This window comes from Procambarus clarkii, chromosome 5 (genome assembly GCF_040958095.1).
Source record: "Procambarus clarkii isolate CNS0578487 chromosome 5, FALCON_Pclarkii_2.0, whole genome shotgun sequence".
NCBI lineage: Eukaryota > Metazoa > Arthropoda > Malacostraca > Decapoda > Cambaridae > Procambarus > Procambarus clarkii.
Genome location: NC_091154.1, coordinates 59,461,527 through 59,486,749, shown reverse-complemented (window position 1 = coordinate 59,486,749; position 25,223 = coordinate 59,461,527). Strand labels below are relative to the sequence as shown.

The following is a 25,223-nucleotide window of genomic DNA, read 5'->3' as shown; positions in this document are numbered from 1 at the left end:
TTCGGCCAATCATTAGCCAGATACCCACACCCACGTACAGACTGGCGAAGCGACTCAACGGCCTGCTGACTCCTTATGTTCCTTGCGCCTTCAGCCTGAAGTCTCCAAAGGAATTTGTTGACTTACTGCGGGGCACACGGGCCACAGGGATAAGAGCCTCGTTGGACGTAGAATCGCTGTTTACCAACGTACCTGTGGACGAGACAATCGGAATGATAGCCGACAGAGTGTATCGTGATCCAGCCTGTACTCCTCTTGACATACCAGAAAATTTTCTGAGAAAACTACTCCAAGCTTGTACTAAAGAGGCACCCTTCTTGAGCCCGGATGGGCACATGTATAAGCAAGTAGATGGGGTCGCCATGGGTTCTCCCCTAGGTGTCCTGTTTGCAAACTTCTACATGGGTACCATCGAGCAAAAAGTCTTAGTCGACATGAACTTGAAACCGGCCATATACTGCAGGTATGTTGACGACATTTTTACACAGGTACCTGATGTCAGACATCTACAGTAGCTGAAGGAGGCATTTGAGCAGAGTTCCGTGCTGCGTTTCACTTACGAGATGGAAAAGGATGGGAAGCTGCCCTTTCTAGATGTAACAGTCATGGAAAAGGGCGGAGGTTTCCACACTGCAGTCTACACTAAGGAAACAAACATAGGAATGTGCCTAAATGCCAACAGCGACTGCCCAGACAGGTACAAGAGGAGTGTTGTTAACGCATATGTTGACCGTGCTCTCAGCCACAGCTCAGAATGGAAGCAAGTCGACGAAGAACTCTGTAGGGTAAGGCAGGTCCTAGTCAATAACGGCTTCTCCAATGGTTTCGTCGAAGACATCATAAGAAGGAAAGTGAAAAGCCATGCAACCTCTGAAGAGACAACTAACACAACACCTATACCCCCTATTAGACTATTTTACAGGAACTTCTTTTCCACAGCTCATAAAATGGAGGAAAGGGTCCTGAAAGATATTGTTAATAGAAACGTTATCCCTACAGACAAAAATCAGAGGATACAACTGACGATTTACTATAAAACCAGAAAAACGGCCAGCCTACTCATGAGAAACTCTCCAGACACAAAACAGAACGCTTTAAAAGAGACTAACGTCGTCTATGCCTTCAAATGCCCACTTGGGGACTGTAAGCTCCAAAAAACCCAGTATATAGGCAAGACAACAACATCTCTTTCTAGGCGTTTAACGATGCATAAGCAACAGGGCTCCATTAAGGAACATATAATCTCTTCCCACAACCAAACCATCGCCAGAGAAATCCTAGTAAACAACACAGAAATCATCGATAGATACAGCGATAGCAGGCGGCTTGACGTTTGCGAGGCACTACACATCAAGAAGTCAACACCAGCAATCAACAGCCAATTATTGCACAATTATATTCTACCCACCTCAAGACTCCGCTCCAATATAGAAGCATCAAGAAATATGGACCAATAGGCTTTCTACAAACACTTCTATTCAATATCCATTGTTTCGTGTTCTGTCTTGTGTTGATGAAATTAATACCCTATTAATACTCTTGTTCTGTCTTGTGTTGATGAAATTAATACCCTATTAATACCACATTTTGTTCTGTCTTGTGTTAATGCCACATCACCCCTTCCACCTCACTCAAATGTAGATATAAAATCGGAGATACGTAAGTTCTATTCAGTTGTGTATTTGTGAACTAAAGTCTTTGAAAATGTAATAAGTTTTACGAAACGCGCCCGTGTCGCGTCAGACTAGAAATAAAAATGAATTTTGGAGAATTGATTTTTGATTTACCTCCAACAGTGAAGCGTAATGTACGAAAGATTGAGAAAATTCGTGTTAGAATTATTAATCTTACTTTTTCGGTCATATTTAATAATATATGTCTACAGGAAAGACTGCTACCAAAATATACTAATATATATATATATATATATATATATATATATGTCGCACCTAGTAGCCAGAACGCACTTCTCAGCCTACTATGCAAGGCCCGATTTGCCTAATAAGCCAAGTTTTCCTGAATTAATATATTTTCTCTAATTTTTTTCTTATGAAATGATAAAGCTACCCATTTCATTATGTATGAGGTCAATTTTGTTTTATTGTAGTTAAAATTAACGTAGATATATGACCGAACCTAACCCACCCTACCTAACCTAACCTAACCTAACTTTATAGGTTAGGTTAGGTTAGGTAGCCGAAAAAGTTAGGTTAGGTTAGGTTAGGTAGGTTAGGTAGTCGAAAAACAATTAATTCATGAAAACTTGGCTTATTAGGCAAATCGGGCCTTGCATAGTAGGCTGAGAAGTGCGTTCTGGCTACTAGGTACGATATATATATATATATATATATATATATATATATATATATATATATATATGTCGTACCTAGTAGCCAGAACTCACTTCTCAGCCTACTATGCAAGGCCCGATTTGCCTAATAAGCCAAGTTTTCATGAATTAATGTTTTTTCGTCTACCTAACCTACCTAACCTAACCTAACCTAGCTTTTTTTGGCTACCTAACCTAACCTTACCTATATATATAGGTTAGGTTAGGTTAGGTAGGGTTGGTTAGGTTCGGTCATATATCTACATTAATTTTAACTTCAATAAAAAAAAATTGACCTCATACATAATGAAATGGGTAGCTTTATCATTTCATAAGAAAAAAATTATAGTAAATATATTAATTCAGGAAAACTTGGCTTATTAGGCAAATCGGGCCTTGAATAGTAGGCTGAGAAGTGAGTTCTGGCTACTAGGTACGACATATATATATATATATATATATATATATATATATATATTTATATATATATATATATATATATATATATATATATATATATATATATATATATATATATATATATATATATATATATATATATATATTTATATATTGGTTCCAAGGGTTGTTATAGCCTGGTGGAAGGGTTGTAGAGATAAGCTCCCACAGCCTGTAAAGTGCCCCTGATGGCGTGCATCTCAAGTAGCCTCTGACAACCAAGTCCAGCTCCTGGCCTGCACGTGTGGCTTAGCCTCTAGGCCTGGCGGAACTGCTTCTACCAACAGGAGAAGGGGCGAAGGTGGGTCTCTGGCGTCTTAAAACCAGTTGCTTCGGGCAGATGGGACTCGTTTGCCTGGAAAGGCAGCTCATCTAGGGGAAGTTAAACCCCGAATTCAAACCTCTGCTGTCTTGTGGCTAAACCCACTCATGGGAAAGACTTCGGGGGTCAACCCTGAGGAAAAATCCGGAGTCGGAGTCCCTAAGGCAGTTTGCAGCTGTTTACAGCTACGTTCCTCCCGCGACGACACTGGTGCCAAGCGTATCGGCGCCTGCCCTTCCCTTGGATCACATCGGTGGCGTGGAGGGGGTGGATCTGCTGCATGGGCAACAGCTGATTCTCCATAATTACTGCCCAGGCCTGTGCCCTGGAGAGGACACTCCAGCATCGACTTGGTGATGGCTCAACACGGGAAGTGACAGTTACCAGTGATAAGCCTACCACTCAATTGGCGCAGAGTAAGGCGCCAGGGGTTGCTTCCGTCGGTGGGAGAAACCATCCGATTTCATAGGACAGCTACCGCCCGCCTCAAGCTGGGCAGCCCCCAGCCAATAAGGTGCTGTCCCGCCACGGTCCGCCTGCTCCACTGGGTGCGTGGGGCTTAGGCCACAATCCAATAAGCGGATCGTCAACCCATGCACCAGGCAAAAGCAAACAAACACTGAGCCACTCAGCTCTAAAACTGGGCACATGGAATGTAAGGACCATGACACCGGGTCTCTCGGAAGATCTACTGGAAGTGAACGACGCCCGCAAGACAGCTGTGATCAACAATGAACTGCGCAGGCTCCAGATGGACATAGTCGCCCTGCAGGAGACACGTCTGCCCGCAACCGGCAGCATACGGGAGAAGGACTTTACCTTCTTCTGGCAGGGCAAACCACCAGAAGAGGTAAGGGAGCCTGGCGTTGACTTTACCATCAGGAACAGGTTGTTAGGGTCCATAGTACTGCCAATGGAGGGGTCTATCTTCTTGAGATGATTTCGGGGCTTTTTTAGTGTTCCCGCGGCCCGGTCCTCGACAAGGCCTCCACCCCTAGGAAGCAGCCCGTGACAGCTGACTAACACCCAGGTACCTATTTTACTGCTAGGTAACAGGGACATGTCTAAAAGGATCATCAAACTTCAGCTTCATACAGCAGTAGGAATGGTCAGCCTCATCAATGCCTATGCACCAACACTGACCTCCTCTACCGAAGTGAAGGACAAGTTCTATGATGACCTCGGCCTAGCTCTCAGAGACATACCTCAACAAGAGCCAGTCTTCCCCCTGGGAGATTTTAATGCAAGAGTTGGTTCTGATCACAGCTCTTGGCCTTCCTGCCTGGGCCAGTTTGGATTTGGGAAGATGAATGAGAGTGGGCAGCGCCTCCTGGAGTTCTGCTGCCGTCATGATCTCTGCATCACCAATTCCTTCTTCGACACCAAGCCCCAGCATAAGGTTTCCTGGAGACATCCCAGGTCTAAGCATTGGCACCAACTCGACCTGGTGCTTACGGGGCGTAACAATCTGAGAAATGTTAAACTGACCCACAGCTTCCAGAGCGCAGATTGCGACACCGACCACTCTCTCGTCGTTTGCAGAGTAAAGTTCCAGCCCCAGAAAATCCACAGAGCAAAGAAGGAGGGAAGACCACGCATTAATGTAAACAATACCCGTGACCTTCACAAGGTGGAGGAATTCACTGCGGCGCTGGTAAATGCCCTTCCTGTACCACCCTGCGACAGCGCAAGTGAGAGGTGGTTACATCTCAGAGACACTATTTTCAACACTGCCATGTCCACCTTCGGTAAGAGGCAGAACAAGTCAGCAGATTGGTTCGAGGCCAGTGCAGAGGAACTGTTACCCCTCGTAGAGGAAAAAAGACGAGCTCTCTCATCCTACAAGAACCTGCCCTCAGAAAGGAACCTACAGGCCCTCCGTACTGACCGCAGTAGAGTTCAACAAACTACGAGGCGTTGTGCTAACGATTACTGGCTTTGACTCTGTTCCAGCATCCAGACTGCAGCCACTGTCGGCAACATAAGAGGCATGTACGAAGGGATCAAACAGGCAACAGGCCCAACACAAAACCGGACGGCTCCTCTAAAGTCAGCCACTGGAGAGATCATTAAAGACTGTTATCAACAGATGAATCGCTGGGTGGAACATTACTCCGAACTCTACTCCAGACAGAACTTGGTCAGCGTAGAGGCTTTGGATGCAATTGAAATGCCTGCCCATCATGGAAGAACTTGATCTTGAACCAACTGTGGAAGAAGTTGAGAAAGCAGTGGATTCACTTTCCTCAGGGAAGGCCCCAGGAGACGACGGGATTCCGCCTGAAGTTCTCAAGTGCGCTCGTGGAACACTTAAATCTGAGCTTCATGAACTTCTGTGCCAGTGCTGGAGGGATGGCTCGGTGCCACAAGACATGAGAGATGCAAACATCATCACTCTCTACAAAAATAAAGGTGACAGAAGCGATGTAAGCAACTATCGCGGCATATCCCTCCTCAGCGTCGTCGGCAAACTCTTCGCTAGGGTCGTTTTGGCCAGGCTTCAGATTCTTGCTGAAAGAGTGTACCCCGAGTCACAGTGTGGTTTCCGAGCAGAGAGGTCGACCACTGACATGGTGATCTCCCTGAGACAGCTTCAAGAAAAGTGCAGGGAGCAGAGGAAAGCCTTGTACATTGCCTTCATTGACCTTACAAAGGCCTTCGACCTCGTGACCAGGGACGGACTCTTCAAGATCTTGGCTAAAATTGGTTGTCCACCCATCCTACTCAGCATGATACAATCGTTCCACAAGGACATGAAGGGGACAGTCGTGTACGACGGCTCAACTTCTGAACCATTCAACATTGACAGTGGTGTTAAACAGGGGTGTGTTCTTGCTCCAACCCTGTTCGGCATCTTCTTCGCGATCCTCGTCAAGCATGCCTTTGGAACAACCACAGAGGGCATCTATCTCCGTACAAGATCTGAGGGAAAGCTCTATAATCTATCCAGACTCCGAGCAAAGACAAAAGTACAGATGCGAATCCTCAGGGAGTTCCTCTTCGCCGACGACGCAGCGATCACCACACACACTAGCAGAGGGCCTGCAGCAACTACTCAACCGCTTTGCCGCAGCCTGTTCCGCTTTCGGCCTGACAATCAGCCTGAAGAAGACACAGGTGATGGAACAAGATGTCAATGAGCTACCCTGTATAAACATAGCAGACTATGTGCCTGAGGCAGTTCACGAGTTGTGTACCTGGGCTCCACAATCTCAGACACCCTTTCCCTGGACACTGAGCTCAACAGGCGTATCTGGAAGGCCGTAACAACAGTGGTCAGGATCACAAAGCACGCTTGGGAAAATGCCAAACTGACAGTACACACCAAGGCACAAGTTTACATGGCATGTGTGGTGAGTACACTTCTCTACGGCTCGGAATCCTGGACCCTGCGCTCTCGCCAGGAGAGACGGCTCAATACCTTTTACATGCGGAACCTGAGACGCATCCTTGACATCACGTGGAAAGACCACGTCACCAACAACACTGTACTTAAGAGAACAGGAGTCCCTTCAATGTTCACTCTCCTGAAACAGAGACGCATGCGATGGCTGGGACATGTCACACGCATGGTCGATGGCCGCATTACCGAAGGACCTCTTGTATGGAGAACTGGCATCAGGAAGGAGACCCACCAGAAGACCTCAGCTGCGTTTCAAAGACGCCTGCAAACGCGACCTCATGCAGATGAACATCGACATCAACACTTGGGAGGCAGCAGCTGCGGACAGATCTGCCTAGAGATGTAAAGTGCAGAAAGGACTCCAGCAATTCGAGGATGAACTGAAGAGGCAGGCGGAGGATAATAGATTTCAGAGGAGGTCTCGACCACTGTCAGACGCACCCGCTTCGGCGTTTATCATCGCTTGCTGCAGTCGAGACTGTCATTCTTGGGTTGGCCTTCAGGGAGCATGGCACCCGAAAATCCGAAGAAAAATGGAATATTTACGAAAAATTACGAAAAATACTACAACGTTCTGGCAACACTGTGGTGGAAACCGTTTTATGTTATCTTGAAAAATAACGTAATTAGAGTCAAATTTCCCGCTGCAACTTTCGTGAATCCGGTCCTCGCGGCGTGGGTGCGCCGCGGGGTATTGTATCTTACGTTGTAGAAGTCTAATATTTCGTAATAGCGTTGAAAATAACATGTTATGCATAAAACGAATATAAACTCACTCATTGGCAACAGTCGCGTGTGAGAGAGAGGGTGGGGTTCGTGGCTTAGCAGTCAGTCACTGTGTGTGTCCCTCAGGAAGTGGATGTATCGTTGACGCGCTCTCACAATATCTCTCAGAACTCATGCTATTTTTGCTATTTGTACTGCAATATGACGTACCAAACGAACAAGAGAAAAGCATTGAAAGCTAGATGCATGCGAGCTCTCCATAGAAGGTACGAGCTGGCCGCAATGCGTAAATCACACATTGTCACGAGTGAAGATCGTGACCGCGAGTAGAGTAACTTGTCGCGGCGCGCTACCCACTCCAACTTTTACATCTAGATCTGCCTTCACAGCCTTTATTTATTATTCAATTTACATGAAACTTGCACATTATATGTAGAGTTTATGCCTCTAAAAACACATGTATTTTTTCTTATCTACGTAGATTTATTGATTTTATAAATAATGCTAAACTTCATTTTGTTGCATACGTTTTTGGGAAACTTTAAAAATCTGTATTATTGCACTAAATACATCTGGGATAAAAATCCTTGGTGCAAATCTTTATTATATAGTAAGGTCATAGCTGAGTGTCATAGAAATGATTTTGGTTCACAATTGTGGGCTGTGAAAGCAATTGAACATTGTTGAAAAATTGTATAATTTTTTTTTCTCTTTCTCTATTTAGGCTGAGATGCTGAAACTTGGCCTAGTTGCAGCACCTTTCACATGTATCAGGATAATAAATTATGAATACCCTACAACAACTCTCATAGTTCCTGTAAGATAGCCCCTTCACAGCCACAGCAGGCACAGCATCCAACTAGACTACAACAACTAGACACCCAGGGCACAACTCCATAACCCCACGGGATTGACGGATGCATACTTCATATATTTATATGACAGTGTCAGACCACGAAGGAAGAATTGAAACAGAAATTTCCTTAAGTATTTTCGTATATAATAATACATCTTCAGAAGGATGAGTTACATGTACAATGATTTGGACATATATAGGCAGGAGAGAGGTGAAGTGAAGTGAGGTACAATGATAAATTTATGACTGGGAATGGGTGGATATAAAGAGGGGGCTGCATCCTATGGGCCAATAGGCCCATAGGATGTATGTATGGCCCAATGTAATGGCCCACTGTATGGGCCAATTGGCCCATACAGTGATATTAATAAGATAGTGGATATTTACACAGTATTAGTGAGAGCAAATGTGTATCAATGATCCTACTCAAATCCCCCTTTAACTGATCATTCAAAAATTAATTTAAATTATACAGTCTACTGCTAATGTCCAAATTACATAATTTTGTAATCTGTATTAGAGCAGATTCAATTATGTTCCTATTGAAAGTACTTTTAAAATTCATAACTAAAGAAGCCATCTCCCAATCAATTTGGTGAGAATTTTCTTGACAAATGAACAAACAAAGCATTAGACAATTGGCCAGGTCCTACAGAGTATTTATATTGCGATATTTTACATTTCAAATCTTTAGATGTTTGCCCAACATTGAACCTATTACAATCTTTACAAGGTATTTTATAAATGACACAATTATCACTACGAGGACTGTGTCTAACTAAAGGTTTTCTAACAGTATTTTCGTAATTAAACAATACATGTATATCAAAAAGTTTCAAGGCCTTGACAATATTTTCAAACCCAGAAAAATATGGTAAACATTACACATTCTCTGGGCGAATTTTCTCATTGCATTTATTATATTAATATGTACGAAGTGCTTTGCTACGGCAAACTTCCAAAAAACTTAGTGGAAAACTAAGCTTGAGACCAATAGAATCAATAATCTTAAACTCTCCATCTACGAGTTCTGGACTAACAACCCGAAGAGCTCTTAGATACATAGAGGACAAAATAGAATTGTTCACATTGTATCTTTGCCCTGAGAAATAATGAACATAAGATGTTCGTAGGCCTTGGCCTTCATAAGATGTTCATTATTTCTCAGGGCATAGATACAATGGGGGAAATAATTGTTTTCCTCTATGTATCTCTATGTATAACCTTCGGGTTGTCAGTCCAGAACTCTTAGATGAAGATTTTACAATTACTATTAATATATGTACCAGAATTTCATATAAATTTATTATTTAAATTTAAATAAATTTTTTATTATATTTAAGGGAGCAATTTGTGTTACATATGTCAATATTAGCGAATTCACAGAACTAAATAATTTTCCTACGGGCTCACCATAGCCCGTGCTACTTGGAACATTTTGTTCCCGGTAGCAAATCTTAAACAACAACAACAACTAAATTATAATTTGATCCTGGAGTAACACAATTTATAACAAATGCTTCAACAGCTGATAAATAACATTAAGAATATACATAACGTATTTTAGAGAATAATAAATTAATTAATTATTTAAATTTGAAATTATTATTTGTTGAATTTGTAAGGAGATAAATAATGTTATAAAAGTGAATCTTTGCAAATTAATAACAAAATATTTATCTGATCTTTGAATATTTAAATGTGTTAAGAATGTTTCATACAACCATAAAATAACATATACAATTTTTCAAAGAATTTCACTTAAAGCACATAAATTTATTATTTAAACATGTAAAAACTAATATTTATATATAGGGAAGAAAATAGTTTCAGAAAAAAATATATATAAATTATATATACAAATATTTGAACCATTTTTGGATTAAACGTTGGTAAAAGTCCCTTTTTCCACACTTGACATGCCCACAACACTCTGGAAACGTTGATAATAGTTTCAACAATCTTCTGTGTATGCTGGGCTGGTATCTTATTTACCAGATCTCCCAACACATTGTTGGAAGAATGATATTAATTGATTAATATATAGTTAATCCTTCCTGCATAATGGTCAGTCTTGCCTCATGTAACTGGATTAGTGAGATTCCGGACTTTCTTAATGATACTTCTCATAAGTTTCGAGTCTTTGCTGTTTTTAACTGGGAGTTAGTCTTAAGGGAGTGAATGGAGCCATCATAGAAGTGTTTCCTTCACAGGTGAGTCATACATGACAGTTACTGCTCATTCTAGGCCAGACTGGTCGCTTGGAACAGTCACGGTGCCAAACGCTGACTCTTTCAACTAATCTGAAACACTCTGATAGAAGGAGCAGCTAACTTTCCGCCCCCAAGGAATTGAAGAGTTTATGTGAGGGTATTGTCTAGTGTCGCGGTGTCCAGTACAACACTCACACAGTCCCCATGACAACAGTCACCATGACAACAGTCACCATGACAACAGTCCCCATGACAACAGTCACCATGACAACAGTCACCATGACAACAGTCACCATGACAACAGTCACCATGACAACAGTCACCATGACAACAGTCACCATGACAACAGTCACCATGACAACAGTCACCATGACAACAGTCGCCATGACAACAGTCACCATGACAACAGTCACCATGACAACAGTCACCATGACAACAGTCACCATGACAACAGTCACCATGACAACAGTCACCATGACAACAGTCTCCATGACAACAGTCACCATGACAACAGTCACCATGACAACAGTCACCATGACAACAGTCCCCATGACAACAGTCCCCATGACAACAGTCACCATGACAACAGTCACCATGACAACAGTCACCATGACAACAGTCACCGTGACAACAGTCACCATGACAACAGTCACCATGACAACAGTCACCATGACAACAGTCACCATGACAACAGTCACCATGACAACAGTCACCATGACAACAGTCACCATGACAACAGTCTCCATGACAACAGTCACCATGACAACAGTCACCATGACAACAGTCACCATGACAACAGTCCCCATGACAACAGTCCCCATGACAACAGTCACCATGACAACAGTCACCATGACAACAGTCACCGTGACAACAGTCACCGTGACAACAGTCACCATGACAACAGTCACCATGACAACAGTCACCATGACAACAGTCACCATGACAACAGTCACCGTGACAACAGTCACCGTGACAACAGTCACCATGACAACAGTCACCGTGACAACAGTCACCATGACAACAGTCACCATGACAGCAGTCACCATGACAACAGTCACCATGACAACAGTCACCATGACAACAGTCACCATGACAACAGTCACCATGACAACAGTCACCATGACAACAGTCACCATGACAACAGTCACCATGACAACAGTCACCATGACAACAGTCCCCATGACAACAGTCACCATGACAACAGTCCCCATGACAACAGTCCCCATGACAACAGTCACCATGACAACAGTCCCCAAAACAACAGTCACCATGACAACAGTCACCAAGACAACAGTCACCATGACAACAGTTACCATGACAACAGTCACCATGACAACAGTCCCCATGACAACAGTCCCCATGACAACAGTCACCATGACAACAGTCCCCAAAACAACAGTCACCATGACAACAGTCACCAAGACAACAGTCCCCATGACAACAGTTACCATGACAACAGTCACCATGACAACAGTCCCCATGACAACAGTCCCCATGACAACAGTCACCATGACAACAGTCACCATGACAACAGTCCCCATGACAACAGTCACCATGACAACAGTCACCATGACAACAGTCACCATGACAACAGTCACCATGACAACAGTCACCATGACAACAGTCACCATGACAACAGTCACCATTAAACAGTCACCATGACAACAGTCACCATGACAACAGTCCCCATGACAACAGTCACCATGACAACAGTCCCTATGACAACAGTCACCACGACCACAGTCACAATGACAACAGTCACCATGACAACAGTCACCATGACAACAGTCACCACGACCACAGTCACCATGACAACAGTCACCATGACAACAGTCACCATGACAACAGTCACCATGACAACAGTCACCATGACAACAGTCCCCATGACAACAGTCACCATGACAACAGTCCCCATGACAACAGTCACCATGACAACAGTCACCATGACAACAGTCACCATGACAACAGTCACCATGACAACAGTCACCGTGACAACAGTCACCGTGACAACAGTCACCATGACAACAGTCACCATGACAACAGTCACCATGACAACAGTCACCATGACAACAGTCCCCATGACAACAGTCACCATGACAACTGTCACCATGACAACAGTCACCATGACAACAGTCACCATGACAACAGTCACCATGACAACAGTCACCATGACAACAGTCACCATGACAACAGTCACCCTGACAACAGTTACCCTGACAACAATAATAACAGGTAACAGGAGAGGACTTCCAGGGCCTAACAGAACCACGTGGGATAAAACGTTAAATGAATTGATGTTGTTGAGGCGGAAGACCATTACTGTTCCTGACAATAATGTTCCCATTGAGAGGTTCACCTTCCTTGTATATCCTTCTTGTCCTGTAAACACCTGCAAGATTAAGTGTTCTGTCAGCAGAAGATTCCCTGAGAAACCTACAGTCCTACAGCTTAAGTTACTGACTTAAGGAAGTCCCATATGAGTCCTAAGTAGCCTGTCTTAGGTTTTCCAGCTATCTTAGACAGAGTGTCAAGATAGCCAACAATTTCGGGAGCTCCTTCACCCATCTTGGGTTTTTCACAATCTCCACCGAAGTAGGCATTAACTTTGGCTGGCACGAGAGACTCGACACTAGTTGATGGATCAACCATCTCATGGCACATGTCTCTGAAGACAGACCTCACTAGGATCAATATGTCTTGCTCATGCCACTCGACTCCTTGCTCTCGCTTCCTTTGCAGCTGCCTCAGGAAGGAATTTTTGAGGCAGAATCCTGCAGGGGTCGGAACTTTCCAATAGCGGGAGTCCCACCAGGAAAACTGGTTCTTGACGTGTCTGGGCATCCAAGGCTCAGCCTTCAAGCGGGAGAGGAGAGTCTTGCAGGTGAGAAACACCCGGCGCTCCTGAGGCTCCAGCTGCTGCAGCACCTCCACCTCTGTCGCAGCCAGGCTACACCTCCACGACCCATCTTCTGTGTTGCTGAGCTGGATTATTTGTGAGGTGTCGGGTGTGAGGGGCGGTCTGCTGATCTCCTCAGGCCATGGCACCACCACCACTGGCACTAAGTCAACACTGACCAACAACAGCGGGTACTCACTTCCCTGCCAGGCCAGTGACAGTGCCACGCCCACCTGCGTCCTGGTCAGGCCAGGTGGCACTAGACTAAGACGCTCGTCACCAATGGTGTGGCTCTTCAGGCACTCTCTCACTCTATCATAAAACTTTGTTACTAAATTATTCCCATGGAGACTAGAATTTTTCGTCTTTATTTTGACTTTTAACTTATGACCACTGGCTAAGACTTCTTTATCTGTTTGTTGTATAACTTTAACTTTGACTCCAGGAAGCTCCTGGAGAACAAAATTAACGTCGAACTCATCGGGACAATAGAGCCTTGTACCATCTGCAGCGCTCCCAGACAGTTTCAGTTCCCCTCTGAAAATTTCATCTGAAACATTTGCTGTAATTTTTTTAAGTTCTTTCATTACTTCATTCTTGACCTCTTGTGCTTCACACATAGTGAAGTCAACCGTTGTCTTCTCTAAGTCTCTCACCAAGCTCCCCAAGTCAATACGGTTGAGAAGGTTCATTGCAGTTTTTGTTGGGTCATTATTTATGTGTTCAATATTAGATGATGATTCAGGTTCATGTATATTGTACTTCAGGAGATACTGAGAGAAATGTCTACGGACTTCTTGTGGGGTAGTTCCCGCCCTGCAGGTAGGTTCAGGTTCTATAATAAATTCTGCTAAAAGTTCATGAACGTCATCATGAGCGAACATTGCAGCGAGGTGGGGAGGTGTGTGGCCGTATCTGTCAGGCAGGAGCGGCTGGGCACCAAGGCTCAGGAGGAGGAGGACGCAGCCTGACTTGCCATGAGCGGCCGCCTGGTGGAGGGCAGTGGTGGCACCGGTGGGATCCACTAGTGTGTCTACTGCCAGGCCTCCCACCTTCACCAGGAGGTATATCAGCTGCTGCAGCCCACTTCGTGAGGCCACCAGGAGAGCCTGGGGTCCTGTGGACAACACCAGGAGAGCCTGGGGTCCTGTGGACAACACCAGGAGAGCCTGGGGTCCTGTGGACCACACTCGGGATCCTCTAGCTCCTGCTGTCTTCTTGGCCCGAGTAGTCTTCTTGAAGTAGCTAGTGAAGAGAATTTCCTGAACGTCCAGAATCTTTTGCACCTGTTTCTTGTCGATGGGGTGTGTTATCTTCTCCTGTAGGTCCTGCAGCTTGTTCCTTTCCTTGTTATAAATACTCTGTAAAATATGTTAGGTTATAATTACTCGTAATTATTATCACAACATTTTAATACATTGAACATTGCGAAACATTGGTTTCTAATATAATATATATATATATATATATATATATATATATATATATATATATATATATATATATATATATATATATATATATATATATATATATATATATATATATATATATATATATATATATATATATATATATATATATATATATATATATATATATATATATATATATATATATATATATAAACAATAGATGTTAAAAAAATATATATATAATTAAATGAAAAATATTATAATAATAATGGCTCTTGCAGATTTTTTAAACTATTGCTGTAAGGATGTTGTTGAAGAAGCCGAAATGCCTCACAAAGAATTGTTAATGTCATTTTTATCTTATACACTGATAGATACATGAATTATTACATATATGATATGCAATTTGTATACTTTAGACCAAAATAACTTTGTAGTCTCATCTTACCAAAAGATACCAATTATTCGTCAATACTGCCAAAATATAATATTTAAATAGGTTATTATAAAATATTGATGGTGTTGTAACATAATCGAAAATAGATAAAAACGCATAGAGTGGGGGCGAGTGAGGTGGAGGGGAGGAGTGAGGAAGAGTGGTCAGGTGAAAGGGAAAGTTTACAATGAGAGAAAATGGATTAGAGTACTTTAATTAGATAAGAGGTAGATAGGAAGAGTAGATAGTAGTAGAAGTGCTAGACAGAAGAGTGGAAAATGTAGGAAGGAGTAAGAAGAAATAGAAATAAAGGAAGAAGAAAGAGTAAGGGCTGCCACCAACCTTTCAAGAGTTATTAATAAGATAAAGAATGGAACTTGTAAATCCAAAAATTTTAACTGATGTTATCTCGTAACAACTGTATGCATTTATATCATATCATCAAGAATTATTAGGACATAATCTTTAGCAAGTAAACTTCAGAATGCTCTCTACTCTAGCTTTCACTAATATAGGCATAAATCAAAACTCTAGGGATCAGAATTAAAGAAAATTTAAAAGTAATTTAATAAATTATTAATTTGTATGTATATATTCAGGAAAATTCACAATCATATGGATATCATAACTCAACCCTTTCCCTTGATGATCATTTGTCAACATTAATTCAGAATTTAAAAATCACACGACATATAAATTGGAAAGCACAAAATACGTCAACCTTACAATTTCACTCACCAAAGTCTCTAAGTATAAGATGGTCAGCAAGGAGAGAGTGACACGGCTGACAGCTAGAGTTCTCACCGGCCTGGTACAGGTCGATGGCACAGGTAACATGAGAGACAGACATAGTCATGGCTACTGGAACCTCTCTCTCTTTCTCTGTATCTCTCAAATGTACAATTTAACGTTTATTTAAGGGGGGACTGGGAGCTAAACTCCGCCTACCAGCAGATAGCCTCTGACTATCTTCCTACCACACCTACACAACAGCTTGTTTGGTGGGAAGAACACAGCCAACGTCTGCAGTTACCTGTTTAGCTGAGAGCGAGGTCACCTGATACGACCTGACCTCTACTTAACCTGTGACAATTAACACTCAAAAGGTGTGACTCTTGAAACACTAAGGGCCGACAGCCTGGCGCCGCCACTATCCTGTGTACTTACTCTCGTAAACATTTGAACTCTCGTTACACGTGAAATATTAAATAAACCCATTTATGGTGTTCCATTATAATATTAACAAAATTAAACTTAAATGTAATCAACAAAGGAAAAATGTGTTTATTCTGTTGAGCATGTTGAGCCTCGCTAAATAGGATAAGTGGGACGGTTCTACCTGTTAGGCGCAATACGTGTGCTTGTGTAGGAGAAAGATCGTAGTACCTTACTGCACTAGTCAATGGAATATCATTGAATATATATAATTGCATATTGATAAATTTCCATAACTGGATGTTAGTTTAGTCATGCCTAGTTAAGTATGAATGTAGTGAGTTGAACGACTGACTTGTGGAGGTGGAGCACCTCACCCACATACTGAGTGAGGTGTGGAGCATGAACACTGACCTGCTCCAGAGAGTGGGTGAGGTGTGGAGCATGTACTCTGACCTGCTCCAGAGAGTGGGTGAGGTGTGGAGCGTGTACACTAACCTGCTCCAGAGAGTGGGTGAGGTGTGGAGCATGTACACTGACCTGCTCCAGAGAGTGGGCGAGGTGTGGAGCGTGTACACTAACCTGCTCCAGAGAGTGGGTGAGGTGTGGAGCATGTACACTGACCTGCTCCAGAGAGTGGGTGAGGTGTGGAGCATGTACACTGACCTGCTCCAGAGAGTGGGCGAGGTGTGGAGGCAGGGTGACTGTGGGCAGGCGACCTGTGGGGTCAGGAACATACAGAGAGCCGTCCATGTCCTTCACCATCCGGGCCGCCAGCTCCCAGTGTCCAGCGTCCAGGGCAGCGTGCAGAGGACTCGCGCCGGACTTGCTACATAAGGAGGACTGAGCACCAGCCAGGTGGAGGAAGCTGCAGGTCAAGGTGCACTTGGCACGAGCCGCCTGAACCATGAGCTGAGTCAGGCTCATGGGACTCGCGCCGGACTTGCTACATAAGGAGGACTGAGCACCAGCCAGGTGGAGGAAGCTGCAGGTCAAGGTGCACTTGGCACGAGCCGCCTGGACCATGAGCTGAGTCAGGCTCACCACTGACCTGCCTCGGGGCCAGCAGGCTCGCCATGGGGCCTCGCCTCTTATGGTGGATATTACTTCATCAACACCTGCACCAAGCTCTCTTACTTCATCAACACCTGCACCAAGCTCTCTTACTTCATCAACACCTGCACCAAGCTCTCCCAACTCTTTAATTTTATCACGTTCTTGCTCCAGAACATGAAGGAACACCTGTAAACACAATGTATTGTTGTAACACATTCAAAAACACCTTTAAACACATTTTAGTGTTATTACTTCATCAACACCTGCACCAAGCTCTCTTACTACATCAACACCTGCACCAAGCTCTCTTACTACATCAACACCTGCACCAAGCTCTCTTACTACATCAACACCTGCACCAAGCTCTCTTACTACATCAACACCTGCACTAAGCTCTCTTACTACATCAACACCTGCACCAAGCTCTCTTACTACATCAACACCTGCACTAAGCTCTCTTACTACATCAACACCTGCACCACGCTCTCTTACTTCATCAACACCTGCACCAAGCTCTCTTACTTCATCAACACCTGCACCAAGCTCTCTTACTACATCAACACCTGCACTAAGCTCTCTTACTACATCAACACCTGCACCAAGCTCTCTTACTTCATCAACACCTGCACCAAGCTCTCTTACTTCATCAACACCTGCACCAAGCTCTCTTACTTCATCAACACCTGCACCAAGCTCTCTTACTACATCAACACCTGCACTAAGCTCTCTTACTACATCAACACCTGCACCAAGCTCTCTTACTACATCAACACCTGCACCAAGCTCTCTTACTTCATCAACACCTGCACCAAGCTATCTTACTACATCAAGACCTGCACTAAGCTCTGTTACTACATCAACACCTGCACCAAGCTCTCTTACTTCATCAACACCTGCACCAAGCTCTCTTACTACATCAACACCTGCACCAAGCTCTCTTACTTCATCAACACCTGCACCAAGCTATCTTACTACATCAACACCTGCACCAAGCTCTCTTACTTCATCAACACCTGCACCAAGCTATCTTACTTCATCAACACCTGCACCAAGCTCTCTTACTTCATCAACACCTGCACCAAGCTATCTTACTTCATCAACACCTGCACCAAGCTCTCTTACTTCATCAACACCTGCACCAAGCTCTCTTACTTCATCAACACCTGCACCAAGCTATCTTACTACATCAACACCTGCACTAAGCTCTGTTACTACATCAACACCTGCACCAAGCTCTCTTACTTCATCAACACATGCACCAAGCTCTCTTACTACATCAACACCTGCACCAAGCTCTCTTACTACATCAACACCTGCACTAAGCTCTCTTACTTCATCAACACCTGCACCAAGCTCTCTTACTTCATCAACACCTGCACCAAGCTATCTTACTACATCAACACCTGCACCAAGCTCTCTTACTACATCAACACCTGCACTAAGCTCTGTTACTACATCAACACCTGCACCAAGCTCTCTTACTTCATCAACACCTGCACCAAGCTCTCTTACTTCATCAACACCTGCACCAAGCTCTCTTACTACATCAACACCTGCACCAAGCTCTCTTACTACATCAACACCTGCACCAAGCTCTCTTACTACATCAACACCTGCACCAAGCTCTCTTACTACATCAACACCTGCACCAAGCTCTCTTACTACATCAACACCTGCACCAAGCTCTCTTACTACATCAACACCTGCACCAAGCTCTCTTACTACATCAACACCTGCACCAAGCTCTCTTACTACATCAACACCTGCACCAAGCTCTCTTACTACATCAACACCTGCACTAAGCTCTCTTACTACATCAACACCTGCACCAAGCTCTCTTACTACATCAACACCTGCACTAAGCTCTCTTACTACATCAACACCTGCACTAAGGTCTGTTACTACATCAACACCTGCACCAAGCTCTCTTACTACATCAACACCTGCACCAAGCTCTCTTACTACATCAACACCTGCACCAAGCTCTCTTACTACATCAACACCTGCACCAAGCTCTCGTACTACATCAACACCTGCACTAAGGTCTGTTACTACATCAACACCTGCACCAAGCTCTCTTACTACATCAACACCTGCACTAAGGTCTGTTACTACATCAACACCTGCACTACGTTCTCATACTACATCAACACCTGCACCAAGCTCTCTTACTACATCAACACCTGCACTAAGCTCTGTTACTACATCAACACCTGCACTAAGCTCTGTTACTACATCAACACCTGCACTAAGCTCTCTTACTACATCAACACCTGCACTAAGCTCTGTTACTACATCAACACCTGCACTAAGCTCTGTTACTACATCAACACCTGCACTAAGCTCTGTTACTACATCAACACCTGCACTACGTTCTCATACTACATCAACACCTGCACCAAGCTCTCTTACTACATCAACACCTGCACTAAGCTCTGTTACTACATCAACACCTGCACCAAGTTCTCTTACTACATCAACACCTGCACCAAACTCTCTTACTTCATCAACACCTGCACCAAACTCTCTTACTTCATCAACACCTGCACCAAGCACTCTTACTACATCAACACCTGCACCAAGCTCTCTTATTACATCAACACCTGCACCAAGCTCTCTTATTACATCAACACCTGCACCAAGCACTCTTACTACATCAACACCTGCACCAAGCTCTCTTACTACATCAACACCTGCACTAAGCTCTCTTACTACATCAACACCTGCACCAAGCTCTCTTACTACATCAACACCTGCACCAAGCTCTCTTACTACATCAACACCTGCACCAAGCTCTCTTACTACATCAACACCTGCACCAAGCTCTGTTACTACATCAACACCTGCACCAAGCTCTCTTACTACATCAACACCTGCACCAAGCTCTCTTACTTCATCAACACCTGCACCAAGCTCTCTTACTACATCAACACCTGCACCAAGCTCTCTTGCTACATCAACACCTGCACCAAGCTCTCTTACTACATCAACACCTGCACCAAGCTCTCTTACTACATCAACACCTGCACCAAGCTCTCTTACTACATCAACACCTGCACCAAGCTCTCTTACTTCATCAACACCTGCACCAAGCTCTCTTACTACATCAACACCTGCACCAAGCTCTCTTGCTACATCAACACCTGCACCAAGCTCTCTTACTACATCAACACCTGCACCAAGCTCTCTTACTACATCAACACCTGCACTAAGCTCTCTTACTACATCAACACCTGCACTAAGCTCTCTTACCTCATCAACACCTGCACCAAGCTCTCTTGCTATATCAACACCTGCACCAAGCTCTCTTACCACATCAACACCTGCCTTAAGCTCTCTTACTACATCAACACCTGCACCAAGCACTCTTACTACATCAACACCTGCACTAAGCTCTCTTACTACATCAACACCTGCACTAAGCTCTCTTACCACATCAACACCTGCACTTAGCTCTGTTACTACATCAACACCTGCACTAAGCTCTGTTACTACATCAACACCTGCACCAAGCTCTCCCAGCTCTTTGATCTTTGGACGTTCTTGCTTCATTATATGAAATAATACCTGTAAACACATTATATTGTTGTAACACATGCACCAACACCTGTATACACATTACGACGTAGACCGTGTGCACCATCTGCCAGCTGGTGTAACAGGTGCACCAGCAGTTGTGCACCATCTGCCAGCTGGTGTAACAGGTGCACCAGCAGTTGTGCACCATCTGCCAGCTGGCGTAACAGGTGCACCAGCAGTTGTGCACCATCTGCCAGTTGGTGTAACAGGTGCACCAGCAGTTGTGCACCATCTGCCAGCTGGTGTAACAGGTGCACCAGCAGTTGTGCACCATCTGCCAGTTGGTGTAACAGGTGCACCAGCAGTTGTTCACCATCTGCCAGCTGGCGTAACAGGTGCACCAGCAGTTGTGCACCATCTGCCAGTTGGTGTAACAGGTGCACCAGCAGTTGTGCACCATCTGCCAGCTGGTGTAACAGGTGCACCAGCAGTTGTGCACCATCTGCCAGCTGGTGTAACAGGTGCACCAGCAGTTGTGCACCATCTGCCAGCTGGTGTAACAGGTGCACCAGCAGTTGTGCACCATCTGCCAGCTGGTGTAACAGGTGCACCAGCAGTTGTGCACCATCTGCCAGCTGGTGTAACAGGTGCACCAGCAGTTGTGCACCATCTGCCAGTTGGTGTAACAGGTGCACCAGCAGTTGTTCACCATCTGCCAGCTGGTGTAACAGGTGCACCAGCAGTTGTGCACCATCTGCCAGTTGGTGTAACAGGTGCACCAGCAGTTGTGCACCAGCTGCCAGCTGGTGTAACAGGTGCACCAGCAGTTGTGCACCAGCTGGCAGCTGGTGTAACAGGTGCACCAGCAGTTGTTCACCATCTGCCAGCTGGTGTAACAGGTGCACCAGCAGTTGTGCACCATCTGCCAGTTGGTGTAACAGGTGCACCAGCAGTTGTGCACCAGCTGCCAGCTGGTGTAACAGGTGCACCAGCAGTTGTGCACCAGCTGGCAGCTGGTGTAACAGGTGCACCAGCAGTTGTGCACCATCTGCCAGTTGGTGTAACAGGTGCACCAGCAGTTGTGCACCAGCTGCCAGCTGGTGTAACAGGTGCACCAGCAGTTGTGCACCAGCTGGCAGATGGCACGCGCAGGCTAATGCATTTCCACATGATCTGATGTTTCCGTAAGAAAATTGGAAATATTATATGATCTAATGTTCCCATCACTGAAATATAAGAAAAACAGTTGAAAAAAGCGAAATGAAAAAACGAAAAAATTACAAAATAAACTATTCTCACAAAATAAATGGTATGGTAAACAACGCAGCAAAATTCCAATGCAATATCACACAGAATAATTAAATCAAAAGGAAAATAATTCACAATCAATGAAGATTAAATTTATCAATGCAATCAGAAACAGTGATATGGAATTGTAACATTTTAGTATAGCGTGTGTGTTGCTCTTACATGTATCAGATGGCGCTGTGTTTCAAGAAAAGCACAGTTTTACCTGCCACAGGAGTGGCATCTATACTTATAATTACGAAATGAATGGTATGGTAAACAACACAGCTCAATTCCAACACAATGTCACACAAAATAATTGAATAAAATATCAAATAAATTGAAGTCTTTGAAAATTTAATTTATCAATGCAATTGGAAACATTGAAATGGAATTCGTGACATATTTAGTATTGCGTTCATGTTGGTATTATGTGCAACAGAAGGCGCTATTTTTAAAAAATGCATGTTTTTACCTGTCACAGGGGTAGCATCTATATAGTAGGTATATAAAAAGACGCGCCTTTTCGAATGCAACGTTGTGTCAAAATTTCAAAGTAATTGGTGAAGAACTTTCGGAGATTACAGCAAGTGTTGCTCTTACATCCAACAGATGGCGCTGTTTTTCAAAAAAAAACATAAATAAATAAATAAATGTTTATTTAGGTAAAGGTACATACATAAAGAGATTTTACAAAGTTCGTTGGATTTATAGATAGGGCTAGTACATACAGTGCCTAAAGCCACTATTACGCAAAGCGTTTCGGGCAGGAAAAACATTAATGACTAAAGCTTAATACTAATGGGTAAAAAGAATAAAATGTGTTGAGAACAAAAAAAAATAGAGGTAAAAGAGGGGGAACATGGCTGAAAAAGCAGCACAAATACAATTACAAATTATTACAGACAATTACATTCAAACAGCGTTGTTTTGAAAAAAAAAACAAAAAAAACAGACATGGGTTGACAACAGAGGGGTAAGGTAGGTTACAGGGAATTTATAAGGTAGTGCTTCGTTTTTATCTTAAACTGGTTGAGAGAGGTACAGTCTTTAACATGGTTGGGAAGATCATTCCACATTCTAGGTCCCTTGATTTGAAGAGCATTTCTAGTTTGATTAAGTCGTACTCTAGGAATATCAAAACTGTATTTATTTCTGGTGTGGTGCTCATGGGTTCTGTTACAACGTTCAATGAATCTTTTGAGGTCAGGATTGGCATTACAGTTCAGCGTTTTATATATGTATAATACACATGAGAGAATGTGCAATGACTTAATATCTAACATATTCAGAGATTTGAGTAGGGGTACCGAGTGATGTCTGGGGCTAGAGTTGGATATTGTCCTAATAGCAGCTTTGTGTTGAGTAATTAGAGGACGTAAATGATTTTGGGTAGTAGAACCCCAAGCACAAATACCATAGTTGAGATATGGATAGATGAGGGAGTAATAGAGAGTCACCAGGGCAGGGCGGGGTACATAATATCTGATCTTAGAAAGAATGCCAACAGTTTTTGAAACTTTTTTTGATATATTTAGAATGTGTCCCTGGAAATTCAGCTTGTGGTCGATGAGAACGCCAAGGAATTTGCCATCTAATTTGTTACAAATTTGGGTATTGTTTATTTTGAGATTTATTTGAATAGAGGATTTATTGCCAAACAGAATATAAAACGTTTTGTCAATGTTAAGGGTGAGTTTGTTGGCAGTTAGCCAAAGATGGACTTTCTCTAGCTCAGTATTTACTGTGGCATTTAGAGCAAGGGTGTCAGGACTGGAGTAAATGAAGGTTGTGTCGTCAGCAAATAGAATTGGTTTGAGGTGTTGGGAGGCATTTGGAAGGTCATTAATGTAGATGAGAAAGAGGAGAGGGCCAAGTATGCTGCCCTGAGGAACACCAATGTTGATGGGTAGGGTGGGAGAAATTGTATTATTCACAGAAACATACTGGAGCCTGTCAGTAAGATAAGATTTGAGGTATTGCAGGGAGTGACCTCTGACTCCATAATGATGTAATTTAAGAAGAAGGTTTTGGTGGTTGACAGTGTCAAAAGCCTTACGCAGGTCCACAAATAACCCAACAGAGAACTCCTTTTTATCAAGAGCTGTATGAATCAAGTTAATCATACTAATAAGTGCATCGTTAGTGCTTTTTTTGGGTCTGAAGCCATATCGACAAGAGCTAAGTATATTATGTTTGGCTAGAAAAGAGTAAAGCTGCTTGTAGATTAGTTTTTCGAATATTTTTGACAAGTTAGGCAGGATTGATATAGGTCTGTAGTTGTTAACATCTGTGAGATCACCACATTTGTGGACAGGGGTTACTCTTGCTTTTTTTTAGAATGTCTTGAAAGGTTTGGAGTTCAAGTTCAACATGTTTTTTTCCTGTCACAGGTGAGGCATGTATATAGTAGATATGTGAAAAGACGCACCTATTCGAATGCAACGTTATGACAAAATTTCAAAACAATCAGTAATGAGGTTTTGAAGATTTTCCTCACATGAAAAATATATGAAAAACTTAGTTTTTCAGAAAAAAACATGCTTTTTACCGTCGCAGACGTGACACTTATATAGTACGTATATAAAAACATGCTCGGATGCGAATGAAACGTTGTGTGAAAATTCAAAACAATCGGTGAAGATCTTTCGGAGATTAGCGGTTATGCACAAACGAACATTTTTAATTCATATTTATATAGATATAGATACTAACTGTACCCGGCCCACACGTTACTGTGGCTCAGCAATGCACATGCGTTGTTGAGCCACAGCAACCTTTGCCGGTCTCCCAGTCCACCCCACCACTCCCTCCTCCCCGGTCGGGAGGAGGAGAGCCATTAGGCCGAGCGGACAGCACGCTGGACTTGTGATCCTGTGGTCCTGGGTTCGATCCCGGGCGCCGGCGAGAAACAATGGGCAGAGTTTCTTTCACCCTATGCCCCTGTTACCTAGCAGTAAAATAGGTACCTGGGTGTTAGTCAGCTGTCACGGGCTGCTTCCTGGGGGTGGAGGCCTGGTCGAGGACCGGGCCTCAGAGACACTAAAGCCCCGAAATAATCTCAAGATAACCTCCCCCCATCCCCTCGTCCTCCCAACCATTCCTCACTCCTCCATCCCCTCATCCACCCGACCATTCCCACACCCCCGTC

At 43.5% G+C, this 25,223-nt stretch overlaps 1 protein-coding gene across 1 annotated transcript in view; it reads right to left on the bottom strand.

Moving 5' to 3' along the window:
- Window positions 1-8,217: 8,217 nt before the first annotated feature.
- The window catches only part of LOC123750522 (serine/threonine-protein phosphatase 6 regulatory ankyrin repeat subunit C-like), a 317,785-nt gene continuing 300,779 nt past the window's right edge, over window positions 8,218-25,223 (bottom strand). The window contains exons 5-6 of the mRNA XM_069302562.1: window positions 16,877-17,452; window positions 8,218-14,565 (exon numbers count right to left, since the gene is read on the bottom strand). Of these exons, the coding sequence (XP_069158663.1) occupies window positions 12,757-14,565; window positions 16,877-17,452 (2,385 nt within the window). The 3' untranslated portion in view covers window positions 8,218-12,756. The remainder of the gene's footprint in view (window positions 14,566-16,876; window positions 17,453-25,223) is intronic.